General features: G+C 40.7%; 1 protein-coding gene across 7 annotated transcripts in view; it reads left to right on the top strand.

Annotated features, from left to right (window-relative positions):
- Large1 (LARGE xylosyl- and glucuronyltransferase 1) overlaps positions 1–17,284 on the top strand; it is a 464,139-nt gene that overhangs the window by 353,580 nt on the left and 93,275 nt on the right. For all 7 annotated transcript variants that reach the window (XM_075976475.1, XM_075976470.1, XM_075976476.1 and 4 more), the window contains one exon: positions 10,537–10,641. In XM_075976475.1, the coding sequence (XP_075832590.1) occupies positions 10,537–10,641 (105 nt within the window). The remainder of the gene's footprint in view (positions 1–10,536; positions 10,642–17,284) is intronic.

Here is a 17,284-nt window from a genome sequence, read left to right as displayed (position 1 = left end):
ATAGGAAGGACAAGTAACCATCTCTAATTCAGCAATGTCTTCAAACAAGATCTGCCCTTTGGGTAAGCAGATACATTGTGCAGGAACCCACATACTTCAGTACCCAGTCTCTTGATTCTTAGCTAAGGGAGTGGGTCATCATGCTGTGGTCAGGTGAAAAGCAGAAGCATTTCAGAAGTGCACTAGGAAATCTGCAAAAAATCATATAATTAAGAACACATAAAATTGATTTTGACAGTAATAGTCATCATGCCTACTGACAGCAATATCCACATTCTTGGTGTTGTTCTGAACAGTTACAAAGCATGATGAGATCTAAATGGCACATTTGGCTTATAAAGAAATGGCAACTCTTTGTAAAGTTAGTACAGAATGACAGGGTCATTTGTTGATACTCTATTTTGGGGAAGCTGGGGGGAGATTTGTGAGTGGTAGCTCCTGCATCTTCTAGAATAAATAAATAGAGATGAATATAGTATTATTTTTATAATTGCTGTGACTAAATACCCGACAGGAAGCAAATTAATGCTGGAAGGGTTTCTTTGGACTCACAATTGGGAGTGTATAGTCTATGGTTGCAGGAAGGGTGTGGCAGCAGGAATGTGAGTCAGTTGATCCTATGTGTCTACTACCACAACAGAGAGAGGTGAATGCTATTGTTTAGCTTGCTTTCTGCCTTATATTTAGGCCAGTACCAGAATCCATGGGTTGGAGTTACGATGCTCAGGTTATGTCTACCCTGTCCACTTAACCCTTTTTGGAGACAATGTTACAGAAATTACAAAGTTACATTTCCATGTGCTTCCAAGTTAACAATGAAGATTAATCATCTCTATGGAAAAGAAGCACTACTGACCAATTAGAACTATCATAGGACTATCATACCTGGCATCTTAGTTAGGGTTTTTTTTGCTGTAAAGAGACACCCTGACCATAACACCTCTTATAAAGAAAACAAACGGTTAATTGTGGTAGTTGCTTTCAGTTTCCGAGGTTCAGTCTGTTATCATCATGATGGGGAGCTGCAGGCAGACATGCTATTGGAGTAGTAGCTGAGAGTCCTATATCTTTCAGGCAACAGGAATTAGACTGAGATATTTGGCTGTATCCCAAGCATAGGAAATTTCAAAGCCTGCCCCCACAGTGACACACTTCCTCCAACAAGGCCATATCTACCCCAACAAAGAACACCTCCTAATAGTGCCAAGCCTATGAAATCATAGAAGAATTTCAGACTACCACAGCCAGATACATAAGTGCAAGGCTTTATGTCATGATACAGAAATAGCCGAGATATTTGCAATGCACAGAGAGGACTCTAGTTGAGGGAGCAACTAAATTTGCCTGAAAGGATCAGCTTAAGTTATGGAAAGGAGAAACTATGATACTTAGGCCACAGAAGAGGAAAACAAGAAAGGATACTGAGTGGCAGGGTGTGCAGGATGTGCAGGGTGAGGACAATGAGCTGGCCAGTCCAAAGATATTCACATAAACTCACTCGATAGCACTGACTGTGACACCTGCTTTTTATTCAGGAGGAGCAGTCCTTCCCTGCACTGGAGTCACCCATACTTTCCTTGGAGGGGTCTAGCACCTTGTTGGCTGTTGTTTCTCTGGTACTAGAATATAAGTTGGCTGGATGTGTTTCTACTCTGATTATTGCCCGCTAGCTCTTGGTATACTGTCCATATAAATGTTCAATAAAACACATTTAACTGAATATTTTCAAAGATAAATAATACAGGAATTGGAATGTTGGCTCAGCAGTCAAGAGTGAGTACTGTTCTTAAAAAGGACCCAGGTTCGGTTCCCAGCACCTATAACTCTGGTTCCAGGACATCTGATAACCTCTTCTGACCTATGGGGCTTCTGCACACATGTGGTACACAAAAATGCACCATATAAGGATATGGGCATCTTATGAAGATATGTGCAAATAGTAAAAAATATCTTTTTTTAAAAGATAACCAATATAATAATATTTAGATAGAAAGAAAGTCATGCTGTTCCCTGATTACATTCCAGTTTTTGATTTCTGTATCCACATTCATCATTTGATACTCTGTATATCAAAAACACTTTTGTTTTCTGTCTTTCCTTATGACAGTGTAACCCATGACGATAGAGATTGGACCTTACTTTCTTTTGTTCTTTCTACTTTACTACCATCACCTAGTGTGACGTTTGACACCTATAAGTGTGCCATAAAAATTTAGTGAATGAGTGCCGGATGGTTGTGGTGCACAACTTTAATCCTAACACTCAGGAGGCAGAGGCAGGCAGATCTCTGTGAGTTCAAAACCAGTCTGTTCTACAGACCAATTTCCAGAACAGGCTCCAAAGCTACCAAGAAACTCTGTCTCAAAATAACCCCCAAAATTTATTGAATGAATGAGAGTAGTATCTGCAGGGAGATCAGTTAGGGCCACAAGGTTCTGTCCCAATCCAAGAATGTTGATAGACACCACATGCTGTGAAGACTTTTTAGTCCAATATCATGACGATATCTGCACCATATAAGGATATGGGCATCTTATGAAGATATATAATACAGTCCAGTGGAGTTAAGAGCAGGCAAAAACTTTAACAGGTAAGTTCTACCTGCACAGATGTTACCAAGCACCTCAGAATATTGAATAGAAACTTCCCAGGTTCTGATGTAAAGAACTCAGTTGAGTTTGTATAAAGTTACTTAAACGCTATGTTCAGAGTTACCATTAAAAGACAAACAACAGAGAACAATTTGGCTTATAGGAACAGATACTTCATGATGTTTTGTAAATGTGTTTTTATTCAATTAGTAAACGCTATAAGCAGTCAACACTTTAAGCTGTTATAGACAATTAATGACTGTACGTGTCACAACCATCCCATTAAGCCATCCATTGAGCCTGATAGGTGTCTGCTCAGTATAGCCCCAGAATGAGAACAGCCTCACTCCCTTAGCTCTGAGGTGTGTGTGTGTGTGTGTGTGTGTGTGTGTGTGTGTGTGTGTGTGTGTTTTAGCAGCATGTTTCAGTTTCTTGAACCTCCATGGAATTAATACTCCTTCCTTCCTGTTGATTATTCTCATTTCTTCCTTCGTGCCCTGTCTACTTGAACTTTCTGTGATCTAGCACTTATTTTTTATCTGCTTGGATATGGGAACTTTTAGCCTTATGTGGCCATTGATCACTTGAAAAGTTGCTAAAATGACTAAAGGAATAAAATCTATTTTATTCCAATTTTGATTTGTTTACGGTTAAATGCCCATATCATGACTCAAACATGTAGGCTAGCTTTATCTAAAATCTCAATGATCCCTTTGTGCCCCCAACGAAGCCTAATTGGTCAAGAAGCCCATGTAAATAGCAAACAGAGGTTCCAGAATCCTTTACCAGTGCTCTCTTCTGAGTCTCACACTTGAGTTAACTATGATTCAGTGTCACATTCAAGGACTTCACATACTACCTGACTTGTAGTAAATGCTAAGTGAGAGGTAACTTCAGCTTTTGATGGAGGAAGGTCATTGGTTAAATAAAAAGAAACTGCTTGGTCCTCATTGGTTAGAAGATAGGTGGGAGGAGTAAACAGAACAGAATGCTGGGAGGAAGAGGAAACGAGCTCAGACTCCACAGCTCTCCTCTCCGGAGCAGATGCCTCAGAGAGACGCCATGCCCCAGCTCCGACCCAGGATGGACTTAGGCTAGAATCTTCCCGGTAAGAACGGTGCTCACAGATTATTAGAGATGGGTTGATCGGGATATCAGAATTAGCCAGTAAGGGCTAGAGCTAAAGGGCCAAGCAGTGATTAAAAGAATACAGTATCCGTGTAATTATTTCGGGGCATAAGCTAGCCAAGCAGGCGGCTGGGGTGTTGGGGACTCAGCCCCGCTGCTCCTATTACTACAAGCTTTGCCCCTCATGCCAAATCTCTGGGCTAGATATAATCTCTAACTTACAGACTGAGACCCTGAAAGTCAAAGTTTTCACTTTCAATCAATTGCCTCAGATCTCCCTAAAACCAGTGTAGCAGAACCTGGGTTCTGTAGTCTATCAGGTCTGCTTCCTGGGATACCAGACCAAGAATTATACTTACTTTCCAGATTGCAGCAAGTTCTGTCCTTTCAGATGAAATAAGCTGTCAGTAGTAGCCAACACCCCCGTTCTTTGCAACTTTGCTTGAGTTTTCCATGCTTCCTACACATAGGCACTCTTTGTGATAACCAAGATTGGTGGCTGGAGGAAAAGGCAATGAAAACCAAAGTGCTCTCCACATTCCTGAGCTGAGTAACTCATAGACCATAAAAAAAAGTCGGGTGTATGTGTGCTGATGAGGAGAAGCCCATGCTATAGCACAGAAACCCAACAAGCGGACAGGGGGTTGAGTGAGAGGAATTGGAAGTCTACAAGTGGCAGTGGGGGCCAAGGACTGCTCCAGACCTGTGCTAAGGATGGAGGCAGCTTCCTCTTCCTTTTCAATGAAATTGCTTTTACCCCCTTTGCTTCAATAAGTGTCTTGTTGGCAGGACAGCCTCTGCAATTGTACTTGGATGGATGAGCAGGTGAGTAAATGAAGAATTTGATAAGCACAAGTTCGCAGTTGCCCTCAAGCACTCCTCCTTTATAAAAGAGAGAGAGAGAAATGACAGTATTTGTTCCTGCAAGCTGTAGTAATCTATAATGTGAGAATAATATACTCAGGCCACAACCATTCAACCAGAGAGAATGTGAAAAGGCAATATTTGTGTCTGTAATTCAGATGTAGCCTTTTGATAAAAGTCATGGAATTACAATCAGAGGTGGTTATAAAACCGAGGAAACACATTAGATAGGATACTGTAGGTATCCTTCTGAAGAAACCCTAGAAGTTTCAGTTCCTTCCTGCTGAAGATTTTGCATATTGACTCCAGCAAATTTGGGGATGAGGATCTGGAAATACTGATTTCTCTTTGGTTCACTGTGCGCATCAGAACTATAAAGTTGAAATGCCAAGAGAAAATAAGGATGCATAATTGCCCCAGGTGTGCAGTCCTCTCTGCATCCATGGCATGTGATCAGTCATGGCTGAGGGGTAGTTAAATAAAATGTGGGTATCTTAGCTGGGTGGTGGTGGTGCACACCTTTAATCCCAGCACTAGGGAAGCAGAGGCAGGTGGATTTCTGTGAGTTTGAGGCCAGCCTGGTCTACAAGAGCTAGTTTCAGGACAGGCTGCAAAGCCACAGAGAAACCTGTCTTGAGAAACAACAACAACAAAAAGTAGATAGCATGGGTAGAAATAAACCCCTATGTTTGATATTCTTTCTTACCCTATTTTGAAAGTTTTATTGATTGGATTTGACTCAATTTCTAGTGTTTCTCTGGCCATCTTTCCCTGTTTCCTCTGTTTAATCAGGCTGGCTCTGTCCCTTGTGTCTAAATTTTAGGAGTAATGTGTGTTTAATTTTGATGTTGTGCTTCTGATTCTCAGGCTGATTAGCCAGTAAATAAAATCAACATAATCCAATGGAAAATACCTTATAAGGTACCAAAAGTAGTGACTGGGGAAGTGGGAAAGGGTAGGGGATAAGTGGCCAGCTTTTTTTCTTCTGTTGCATAAGATCCCTAGAAACTCTATCTGTATTCTGATGCCATAGAGCAAATAGATGGGAAAACTTTTCAAATATATAGATATAGATATGTCTAGTTTTACAGATGAGAAAACTGATCTGAGGCTCAGAGTACAAAAATAGACATCCCAAGATCAATAATATGGCCACAGTGACAAACCAGTTTCATTTTCTCACCCTGCCTACCTTCTCTTTGTTGACAGAAATGCAGTGTAACTGGTATGGAAGACATCATTCCCAATCATGGTCCTGTTTCTAGTATGGATTGAGTATCCCTTATCTGAAATGCTTGGTGCAAAATATATTACAGAGTTTTGAATTATTGATACCTGAAGCATTTTTCAACTAAAAGAAAATGTTTGTTATTTTTATGACAAAGAGTATTCATTTTTCTAGTGGTTCTTTATCTGTGGACACAGCAGGCAGAAAGTCCAGGCCTTGTGGAACTTTCAGTCTCCTCTGAGGAAACACAGAAGTGTAAGTGTGTGTAGGGGGTGTGAGTTTGTTCATACACAGGCACACGTTTGTGCATGTGTAGAATATACACTAGATGATGGCATATGCTTGTAGGAAAAATAAGACAGGAAGGAAAGTTGAAGGTGTTAGGATTCCAGAAGAGAGGGCATGCTCTGTAAAGTGGAAGTATGGGTCCAAGAGCCCTTGCTGATAATGGATTTGAATCTGAGTGGTGATCTGAGTTAAAACCCAGTGCAATGTCTTAATGGGTAAACAACAGAACATCTAACCACAGTGCTATTGACTACCTGTGAAATTAATGCTTCTAATATCTAATTAACAGATTTCACAATTTTCTCTAGTTCTTATGCTTTTATTTCCTGAAAACTTATACAAAGCATTTATATATATTAATTTTATACTGAAACAAGAACAGAGACAGTAGGTTCCTTTAGGTGGCAGAACTTCAGTAGTAAGGTGTGATAAGAAGTCATGGTGGATGAATGTGAAGTGAGAGGGAGTGTGGGGGAGGAGAATGTTTGAAGCAGCATAACAAAGAGTAATGACTTCGGTCCTGGCAACTTAGCTACTGTCAGAATGAGATGAAGAACTTGGAGGAAAGAGCTAAGAAGGGATGGATATTTGACTCAGTCTAAAAGGATCAGGGTGTTTTATCAAGCAATAGAAAACCTAACTAAGGGTAGTTCAGTCCGCTCTACCAATAACCAAGAGATATAGAAACTGAGAAGAGAGGAAAGCCATCATCCTTCAATAATTGTCTTCTAGAAGCCTTATTCTCTTTCCATATATAATTATTGGTTGAATAAATCCTCCATCTGCATTTAGATCAAACTGACATTGGCTGTAGAAAAGGATTCTTATGTAATTATTAAGTGGAAACTCCTCAAGGTGAGCGACCTCAGCTCATTTTTCTCTGCATCACCCATAGCAATGAGCTCTGTGAATATTTGTTGTATTATCAGTGAAATTTATGTAGTGAAATTTGACCAGTATCAGAAAAGTAGTTCACTAATTTCTTAAGAGAGACATCAGAATATTCCCAGGATGCTCCTAATTCTGACTTCTTTGTGTACTTGACATGGAGCATTTTTTGAAAAAAGTCCCTTAGACAGTTAAGAGAAATGCAAGGATGAGGCCACCAGTCCATTCCATGATGTTCCCTGTTTCTAGTCTACATGCTCATCCCAACCCAAAATATTAAATCGTCAGCTACATTTGAAGTCCCCACAAAGACCACCTCTTTCTGTAAGCTGTGCCAAACAGGAGACTGAATTACCCAGGAACAGGTGCATGGGATGGCCAATTTTCTCCCCTAGCATGCCCCCATTTCCACATCTGCAGCTCTTCTATGTGTCATCCCTCTCTCTCTGACGATGACTCCAAAAATCAGTGGTCCACAATACTACCTCTGTCAGTTTAATAGTGTGGAGATAATTCAATTACCCTTTAACAAGGTGGTATCCTGAATACCCAGCAGTTATAATTAAGAGAATGCTTGTGATCATTATCAGAATCCATTCTCACTGCCTGGCAGTTCCTCTTTATTTACCCTTGGCTACTTTTCTAACTGCTGTCACCTGTTCCAGGCTTTCATTGAATATCTGGGGATACTGTCCCACATTTCCTAGCCTCCCTTTTCACGTCCCTCAACTTCCATCATTCCTTTACCTCTCACTTTCCTGGTCCCCATCTATTCCCAGTTTACTTCACCCTCTATACATGGTAACTCAGTGTCCAGCTTTGCCTGGGACTCCAGGACCTGGGTATCATTAGATATTCCAACTCTAGACCCTGGGTTAGAGTGAATCATCTCCATTTATGTAATGCAGCCTTTGGTCTCCATGGTGCAACTTAATATAAATACACTATTTTTTTTCCTCTAGGAGAACTGGATAAAAGGCCTGGCACCTCTGTGTTTGACTTTCCTCTCTGAGGATTTCTCTCTGTCCCCTATTGCTTGCCTTCCTGCTTTCCTTGAAATGTTACCACTGAATCCTAAATGTTCTGGCTCTAGTGAGTTGTGAAGTAAGCATGCCAAGACCTCCAGATAGATTGAATAGTGACTAGCAGAGAGAGACAAGGAAGAAAACACTATCAGCAAATTGAATTCATTGAGTGTTGTGGTACCATGAAGGACTTTTATGATGGACATTTCTAGAATTACTTACTTGAAGGTCTTATGAGTTATGGCCTGTCATGCACGAAGGCTATGATATCCTGTCTTCCCAGGAAAGGGAACAGGCAGCGTGTCCCCTCCACTATCAGAACTGCCCCAGTACTCAGTTCCCTGGCATAATTATTGCCACCATCAAGGCAGTCAGTGCTCCACTTGACTTTCCCACCAGTCCGTTAATAATACTGCAATTTCTAATTAATGAAACATAGGTCCTAGGACATGGTATTGGTGGAAAATTTATCACGTAGTAGTACAAGTTGGAGAAAGAATGTAAGGCAGAGTCAGGCACTTAAGGAGACCCATGGAAGAGACCTGTGGAAGAGAATCCCTGAGACTTTTTAAGGGACATACAAGTGGGGCAGGGGAGAGAAGGAACCAACTACGTAAGTGAAAGCTTGGTTTAAGTCCCAGTTCTGCTTTTTTGTAGCTACATGCCTTTGGACCAGCATCTTATGCTTTTAACTTCAATTTCCTCAGCTGTACAGTGGAGACTAAGCTACAAATCTCAGACTTGTTTTGAAAAAAATAACAAAATTATGCATCCTTTTTCAGGAAACAATCAATTAACATGATGGCTTTTGAGCTTTTGCTTTTTCTGTTGTGGAATATTAGTTTACGATGTGGTACATTCATTTAGGCTGTAGAATATTTGTCTAATCATGCAAAATTGTGTGGCCTTCTTTTATGTTGCGTTTTGTTTAACTCTGTAAAGCTGTGCTATGTTGCCTAACATACCAGTCCGTCTAATAAGGAACTGAATGACCAATTACTAGGCAAGAGAGAGAAATAGGCAGGGCTGTCAGGCGTAGAGAATAAATAGAAAAACATGAAGAGGAGGTGTGAGAAGAGGAGGAAAGGAGGACAACAGCTACACAGACAACCACAGAAAAAGAAGGAAAGCAAGATATATAGAATAAAGGCAGGTAAAAGGTCCAGAGATGAAAGGTCGACAAGATAAATTTACGTTAGAAAAGCTGGATAGAAGCAAAACAAGCTAAGTCCTGGCATTAATAAGTAAGAATAAGTCTCTTTGTATTTATTTGAGAGTTGGGTGGCCAGCCCCACCAAGAGTTTTTTTTTTTTTTAAATAAGCTACATTTTTCTAAAGTAAGTATTGATTAGGTTTTAACTCTGTGGAATTCAAGGCTAGAGAATATACTCCCTGAAAATGTCATGATACCCTAGAAACACAGCCCTAAATGATAGACTACAAGCCTAACCGATCTGAAATGTTATGGTTCACCAGAGACAAGGCTGACTATGGTGGCAGAAAAGTACTTATCCATCCAGATGACATCATTGCATTGACATGATGTTGACATGGTGCTTAGTAACATAGATGATGTGGGATTCCCCTCTATGTGCTATGAATATGTTTTACTGCCATTGGTTAATAAAGAGGCTGCTTTTGGCCAATGGCTTAACAGAATATAATTAGGCTGGCAAAGATATATAGAGTAGGCAGAGTCAGGGAGAAGCCATATATAGCCACCACAGGAGAAAGATGCTGGACACCAGACGGAAACTTACCAGTAGACTACAACCAGATAGCAATACAAAGATTAATAGAAATGGGTTAATTTAAGATATAAGAGCTAGAAAATAAGAAATGTGAGCTAATAGGCCAAGCAATATTGTAATAATACAGTTTCTATGTAATTATTTTGGGTCTGGGCGGCTAGGAAACAAACAAGCAGCCTCCGACAATACATAGATGGGTGCATTTTGGAAGCAGTAACAACAGAAGCACTGTGACAAGCTGGCTCTTGACTATGGACTCTCCTCTCATGAAACAAGGATAATTCCTTATTCTTTAATTTAAAAAAATGCAGAAATCCAATAAATTAATATATAAAAGAAAACATCATATTGGAATGCTTGAAGATTAGTATGTGAGGTCATAAAGATATAACTCATGTCCCATGATTTAGGGAATGAAACACATCTTTGTATGCATGGATAGATGGACAGATGTTTGGGTGGATGGATGGATGGTTGGAGACTATGGCATTATCAGAAACAGATGACCTTGGACAAGATAATTAACCATTTTGGAAGCTGTGTCTTTGTAAAATGGAGATAATAAAAGCAGCTGCCTAATTGTCAGAATGAAATATGTTTATGCAAGTTAAACACTTGGGTCAGGACCTAGCACTTAATGAAAGTTCCCAGTGAATGTGAGCTGTTATTATGAAAAGGTGGGTCTGCATAATTATTCATTGTGTCTGGTACTCTCCAGCCATAGATGCCTGTGCTGCTGCTTCTAAGACATCTGTATTCTCTGTGTTTTACAGGCCAACAGGTCCTGGGCTTGGTAGAGAACCAGAGTGACTGGTATCTTGGAAATCTCTGGAAAAATCACCGTCCATGGCCAGCCCTTGGAAGGGGCTACAACACAGGTAAATCATAAGGGCAATGTAAACGGGGGACAACAGAGAGTGATGTTTAGACTCATTGTCCCTTCCTAAAAGAGAGGGGATGTGTAGCAATGTGGAGGAGGACATGCAGTTTCCTGTTTCATCAGAGCATAGGACATGCACAGGTGGCACTTTCAGTTATTACTCTATGTCATGCTGCAAGCAAGAAGCAGTTGAGCTGTGGAAGTATGGTGCGGTCTTTCCAGAAAGCCTCTCTGCTGGCTTTAATGCTGATCTCCCATTGAGTTCTTTATCAATTTGACATGTAATGTCTTTATCTATTGATATAAATTAGAGATCAGTCTCTAGCAATAAATTCAATATTTAGTTTCTTAATTGAACAGATATTGTCTTGTATATTGTATGTGCAGCTTGGATATTCAGGGGTCTGCACTTGCAATACGTATCAGTATTTATCTTACTGCAGTCTTCCATGTATAGGCTGGGAAAACAGCAGGAGCTCATATTTTCTCTGATTATTCTTATCACTAAAAGGTACATATATAGCCTAGCGAGTGTCAGAAGAAAAGGCAGACATATTTGAAAATTGTTAGTTCTGGGTACTGCATTCCTCAAATATCATCTCTAAAGTCACATATTATTTTCTACTTTGTCACTACCACCAATCTTGGAATTTCTCTTTGTTTCTTGTTTCTCTGTTATTAATAGTTACTTGTGCAGCCATTCTTTATTCAACATATATCTGAATTATAAGTAACATAGATGCAGTCCATGGCTTCAGGGAATGGATGAATATACTGCTAAATAGTAGAGGAATCTGAGGACTCTCTGAGAAAGTCTGGAATGGGAAACTGAAGATATGATGACCAGAATAGTATGAATGGAAGTACTTCTGAATTCCAATAATGGCAAGACAGCACTTCTTCATACCCGGTACTTGTTAGTTTGACATTGAAGTAGATGCTAGCTTGGATTAGCATCATAGGATCCTGATGCTATATTTTTCTGTACTAGAGAAAATTGATGCTTAGATATTTCAAGAGTGCAACCCTAATTAAGGAAGCCTGTAAGGTTAGCTACTGACCTTGCTACCTCAAACTTGAAACACTTTATGACCAAATACTTTTTGTTTGTATTTGGTTTTAAATTTTGTGACAGAGCCCAGGCCAGCATAGAATTTACTATGTATCCCAGACTGTCCTTAATATCCTGACATTGCATACATATGTGATTCAAATACTCTTAAGTATACTGGGCTCTGTCCTTAAGGAGTCTAGTGGGTCTGTGGAGGGGTCAATATTGCACTGTAAGGAGCCTTTGGGATGTTTCTGAAGCAGAATATCCAAAACCCTTCTATAATGAATAGGATATATTGTCTCTCTTCCAGCAAGAACAATGAGACACCTCCCTGTATGTGTGTGTGTGTGCACATACATGCTCCCAGATTCATATGTATAGAGGCCAAAAAGCAATCTCCTATGTCTTTCACCTTGTTTTTTGAGGCAGAGTTTCTTATCATGACCTAAGACTCAATGATTAGGTTTGACTGCCTGGTCTGCAAGCCATAAGAATCTGCCTGTCTGCCTCCACAGACTTGAGAATACAAGTATGTGGACACACGTGCAAATACACACACATACAAACCCCCACACACATGGCTTTTTTTACATGGATACAGTGTGCCTAACTCAGATCCTCAAAGTTGCATGGCAAGCACTTTGTTGATTGAGCAATGTCCCCCGGATCAATGAACACTGTTTTCTTAATGCATTTGAGATTGGACTGTGTATGATTTCACAGTAGGCCAATGAGAAGGTATCATGTATCTAGATAAAGCAAAAACAGCCATCTTTTCATTAATGTCTAGGCTTTCAAAGAGACATAGATACCTCTGTATTTTTTAATGCAAAAGGGAGGTTTCAGGTGATGCCTGTCGTGCAGACTTCCTGTTCCTCAAGACCTTTGCTAATAAAAATTCTCATGTAGAGGTAAACTACGGCACATTGAAGATGCAGTATCAAGTCATGGTTATCTTCATTAAACTAAAGCACTTATCACCAATCTAGATTTGCAAGGAGAAGAAAAGTCTAGAACCATGGAAAATTGCTATGGCAAGGATGGCAAGTTCCTCCTTCTCTTATATATATTTCCTCATAGCATGATAATAGACAAGTGTCTTAACCACCTTCAATTTGTATTAGTATGTTGAGACAGTGAGTTTTCCCTTGAAAGGTCATTAAAGGGAAAAGCCCTGTGATATGTGACAAGTCTCTTTCAATCAGCAAATGACACCAAGTAATCATTATAAAAGAATTTATTTATCATCAAGATGACATGGCTTTCCCAATGAGGACTTTTTTTTATGACCAGTGAGTGTGCCACACATCAGCAGATGAGTTATCCAACTCTTAGAGAAATTGAAAACTCTACTGTGTAACTAATCACTCTAAATCCCAGCCGTCTCCAGTCTCTCATGAGGCTCCTCTAGTAAGGTATCTTGTGGATGCTATTGGTAAGCTCCAACACATTTGGGTTGGAACCACAGCTTGACCACTGAGTCGTAACTCAACTCGACTTGAGTCACTCAAGGCTTGGTCACTCAACTCGATCAGCTTAGTTTTCTGCCTTGTCAGGTCAGTACCCTCATCTTGTGAAGACTACTTGCTTTGGAAGAAACTTATTAAGAACCCAGCCTGATGCCAGTCGTAGAGTAGGTACTCAGTTCATTCTAGTCTCTGTCCTGCTGTGCATTTCATCACTTAATTCAGGAAATGGTGGGGACATAACTAATCAGCTGCTTATCACAGTTTCTTAAGCACCAAAGTTAGGGAAAAATAATTAATCATTCTATTTTTATACAAGTATGCACCTTTCCCCACTGTCTGGTAAAGCTTAGCATTTAGTTCTATAATTAAAAGGAAATAACACCTATTTTAGTAACTATACCAATTTCTCAACTTTATTTGGCTCTTAATATCTCCAAAAACAGAACATGACTGTTTGAGCTGCAGAATCTGCCTCTTAGGCCTGTCTTGTATTTTTACAAAGCATACTCAACATTGTGAGCTCATAGTTTTTAGACCCAGAAGCTTGATAATCTTTGGTCAGAATCTGGGCAACTTTGTGAGGGTGTCACTGTAAGTACCTGTAAGCCAGAACATCTTGGGGGCTTGGTTTGGCTCCATTTCTCTGTCAGAACCAGTCTAACTAACTGTCAAGGTAATACGTGTAATGGTAAAATAAAATGCTGCGGGATCCCAAGTGGCTACAGCGGGAAGCAGACCATGAGACCATGCTGCAGGTCCCCGAGTCAGGGCAGGCAGCAGGTAGGGGTCCTGAAAGTAGCCAGTCCTAGGCAGGGATGACACACAAGACTATGCTGCAGGTCTCCGAAGGTGGTTGATCCTGGGCAGGGAGCCACGTGGCCGGTAAGAGACAAAGACTTGGATAGGCATGCCACGCAAGGTGGGGTTGGATATTTATTTATTTATTTATTTGTTTGTTTGTTTGTTTATTTATTTATTTATTTAGTGGGTTATGGAGGGGAAAGGGAGAAGAGCATAGAGGTAGAGAGAGGAGGGAGGCAGGAAGGGAAGGAGGCAGGGAGGCAGGGAAGAAGGGAAAGGGTGGAAGTAGGGATAGAATGGAGCAAGGCAGAAGCTGCCTCTTTGGGGAGGAGTGGGCATGGCTTGTCTCTTAAAAAGACGGGACAGATTCATTACAGTACTATTTAGCTACACTCCTCAAATGCCCCTACTTCCCACCAGACCCATTCCCATGCAGCTCAGCTGTGTTTTTCTCAATGTTGGTTGATTCCTAGGGTTATCTTCTAATGGAAACCTTCCCCTTGAAAGGTCCAGCTAGGCTTCCACTTCATCTCTGTTTGCGTTTCTTTCCAATTGACTTTCACAAGGCACAGAGGTCCTTAAGAGATTTGGGGAAATATTCCTTCCACCTCATCTTTCTTCATCTTGAAGATGTTTGAGGCACGGTAGCCTGACTGGCCCAGAACTCCCTGTGTAGCTGAGGATGACCTCAAACTTGGCAGCAATGCCCTTGCCTCAGCATTGCTGTCCCGAGTGCTATAGTTACTGGTGATTGTTATAACTCGTTCTCCTGCTCATGTATCATGGAGCTGGGACAACTGTAGATGAGATGACTAGGCAGTCCCAGAACAGAACTATTGCCAGTAAGTGTTCAGGTGGATTTAAGGGCACCTTCCATATCCTTGGCACAGAAAAAGAACATTCTCAACTACTCTGTCCATGTATCATCTCCTGGGTGCAAGAAGATGCCATTCACTCAGCATTCATAAAACAGGTTTGACAGGCCCATTAAAATTCATCTCACTTCTGTTCATATGGTGATGGATGGCTGACTATCTTAAAAAGCAAACAGCAGCAAAGGAGGGGGGATGAAAACACTTGGATGAGAGTTTGGGAAAGGCAAGGCAGACTTGAGAGGACATTAAGGAGCATATTCAAGCTCAACAGAGATTTATTTGGCAACATCACAAAGGATCCAAGGGGAAGTTTTGTTGTCCCTAGATGAAGGACATGTTAGCTAGAGAAGGTCTGAGATTTGCAGGCAAATGGATGGATCTAGAAGACATCATATTGAGTGAGGTAACTCAGACCCAGAAAGACAAATATCATATGTACTCACTCATAAGTGGCTTTTAGACATAAAACAAAGAAAACCAGCCTATAATTCACCAGGCGGGACAGAAACCTCTGTCAATACTGACTTTCAGTGCAACCCACCCACAGCCGTAATTCTTATCTCCTGAACTATTTTTCCTTATGCATGTGGTGCAGGAGAATTGTCTGTATTCTGTCAGTCATATTTTAAATAAATACTGATTGGCCAGGCAGCAAATGTAGGTGGGAAAACCAGACAGGAAGTAGAAATGATGTAATGAGAACAGGAAAATTCTGGGAAGAAGGACGTTGATTTCTCCCACTCCTGCCCAGACCACCCAAGCAGCAGGATGTGATCTGCCCCACTGAAAAAAGGTACTGAGCCACATGGCTAACATAGATCAGAAAAAATGGGTTAATCAAGACGTGAGAGTTAGCTAGTGAAAGGCTAGAGCTTATGGGCCAATCAGCTTATAATTTATGGAGACCTATGTGTGATTTTCTTTGGGGCTAAACAGTTGTGGGGTATCAGGCGGGACAGAAACCCCAACAAACAGGACCCGTTCATGTTACATGCATGATCTCATATTCTGAAAAATTTTGGCTTCAGAGTCTGATGTTTTCCTCGTTTGGCTAAGTAGATCACAAGGCTACTGTAATCAGAAACCTTTTTCTTTCCCCAGCCACCCAGACCTGAACAATCACACAAAAACTATATTGATTACAACATTGGCCAATGGTTCAAGCATATTAGCTAGTTCTTATGTCATAAATTAATCCATTTCTATTAGTCTGTGTATTACTATGAAGCAGTGGCTTGCCAGTAAGGTTCTGGCATCTTTCTCCTTTGGCAGCTACATGGTGTCTGCCTTGCTCTGCCTTCTTTCTCCTTGCATTCAGTTTACTTTTCCTGCTTACCTATATTCTGTCCTGCCATAGGCCTAACAGCTTCTTTATTAACCAATGGTAATGAAACATAGTATACAGAGAGGAATCCCACATCAGGCTGCCACCTGCTGAACAGAAAGTTGAAGCAAGAAAAAACAAAATGCAAAAGAAAGATTCCTCCATCTGAGCTGGGCCTCCTGTCTCAGGTACAGCGGCATGATAGCATTTGTGGGCCTACAGTACACAGGTACTATCCCATCCTCCAGGCTTCTTCTGCCTTTATCCTTGTACAGCCTGACAGAAAGTAACCAGACCACTTCTTTATACCCTGTTCTCCACTGTGAGTTAGGAATACTAATGTTGCCCTGGTGCATTCATACTGTTGTAGTAATACCATGAGCAATAAGGATGTATTTCACTTTATTCAGAGACCAGGATGTCAGATTCAGGCAGATTCAACACCTAGCCAGGGGCTGCTGTCTGATTCTTGTCTTGGCATTTTCTGGCTGTTTCCTTCTTGTTTTTTTTTAAGTGGGGGGGGTGAAGGAATTTTTCTATATCTTGTTTACACCCTGACCACCTCCCAAAGACCTCAGTGACCATTTTGGTGATTAGAGTTTCAATTTTCGAGTTTGGAGATAAACACATTCAGACTGTAATCAATACCTCCCTGATAGAGAAACAATATACCTCCTGAAAATGCTGAGGAACAAAAGTGAGAGGATAAAGTTGCCATGAAGCTGCATGACATAAGCAGCACCCTGTTTTCTATATCTGCAAGAGAGTCATGAGTCCCCAAATCCTTGATTAGCAACATGTTACCCATATACTTGCAATTGCATAGCAGCAGCATTCCCGAGCTACATTTTGTTATAACCAAATGGCACACTTTGTTTTGTGCTGGTGGGTTATTAACCACAAGCAATATGTTGTACAGCAGACTCCTAGAATGTATTCATCATGCATGGAAGAAATTCTACTCATTGAGAATCATCCATACTTGACTCCAACACACACACACACACACACACACACACACACACACACACATACAAAATAAAGCAAACAAAAAAACCTAATAAAGTGGACTAGCAATCTTCCCATCTTTGGTCACATTGTATTGGTAGCTCAGAATC

This window comes from Microtus pennsylvanicus, chromosome 6, assembly GCF_037038515.1.
Source record: "Microtus pennsylvanicus isolate mMicPen1 chromosome 6, mMicPen1.hap1, whole genome shotgun sequence".
In the NCBI taxonomy this organism is placed as follows: domain Eukaryota; kingdom Metazoa; phylum Chordata; class Mammalia; order Rodentia; family Cricetidae; genus Microtus; species Microtus pennsylvanicus.
This window is presented reverse-complemented; position numbering and strand designations above follow the sequence as displayed.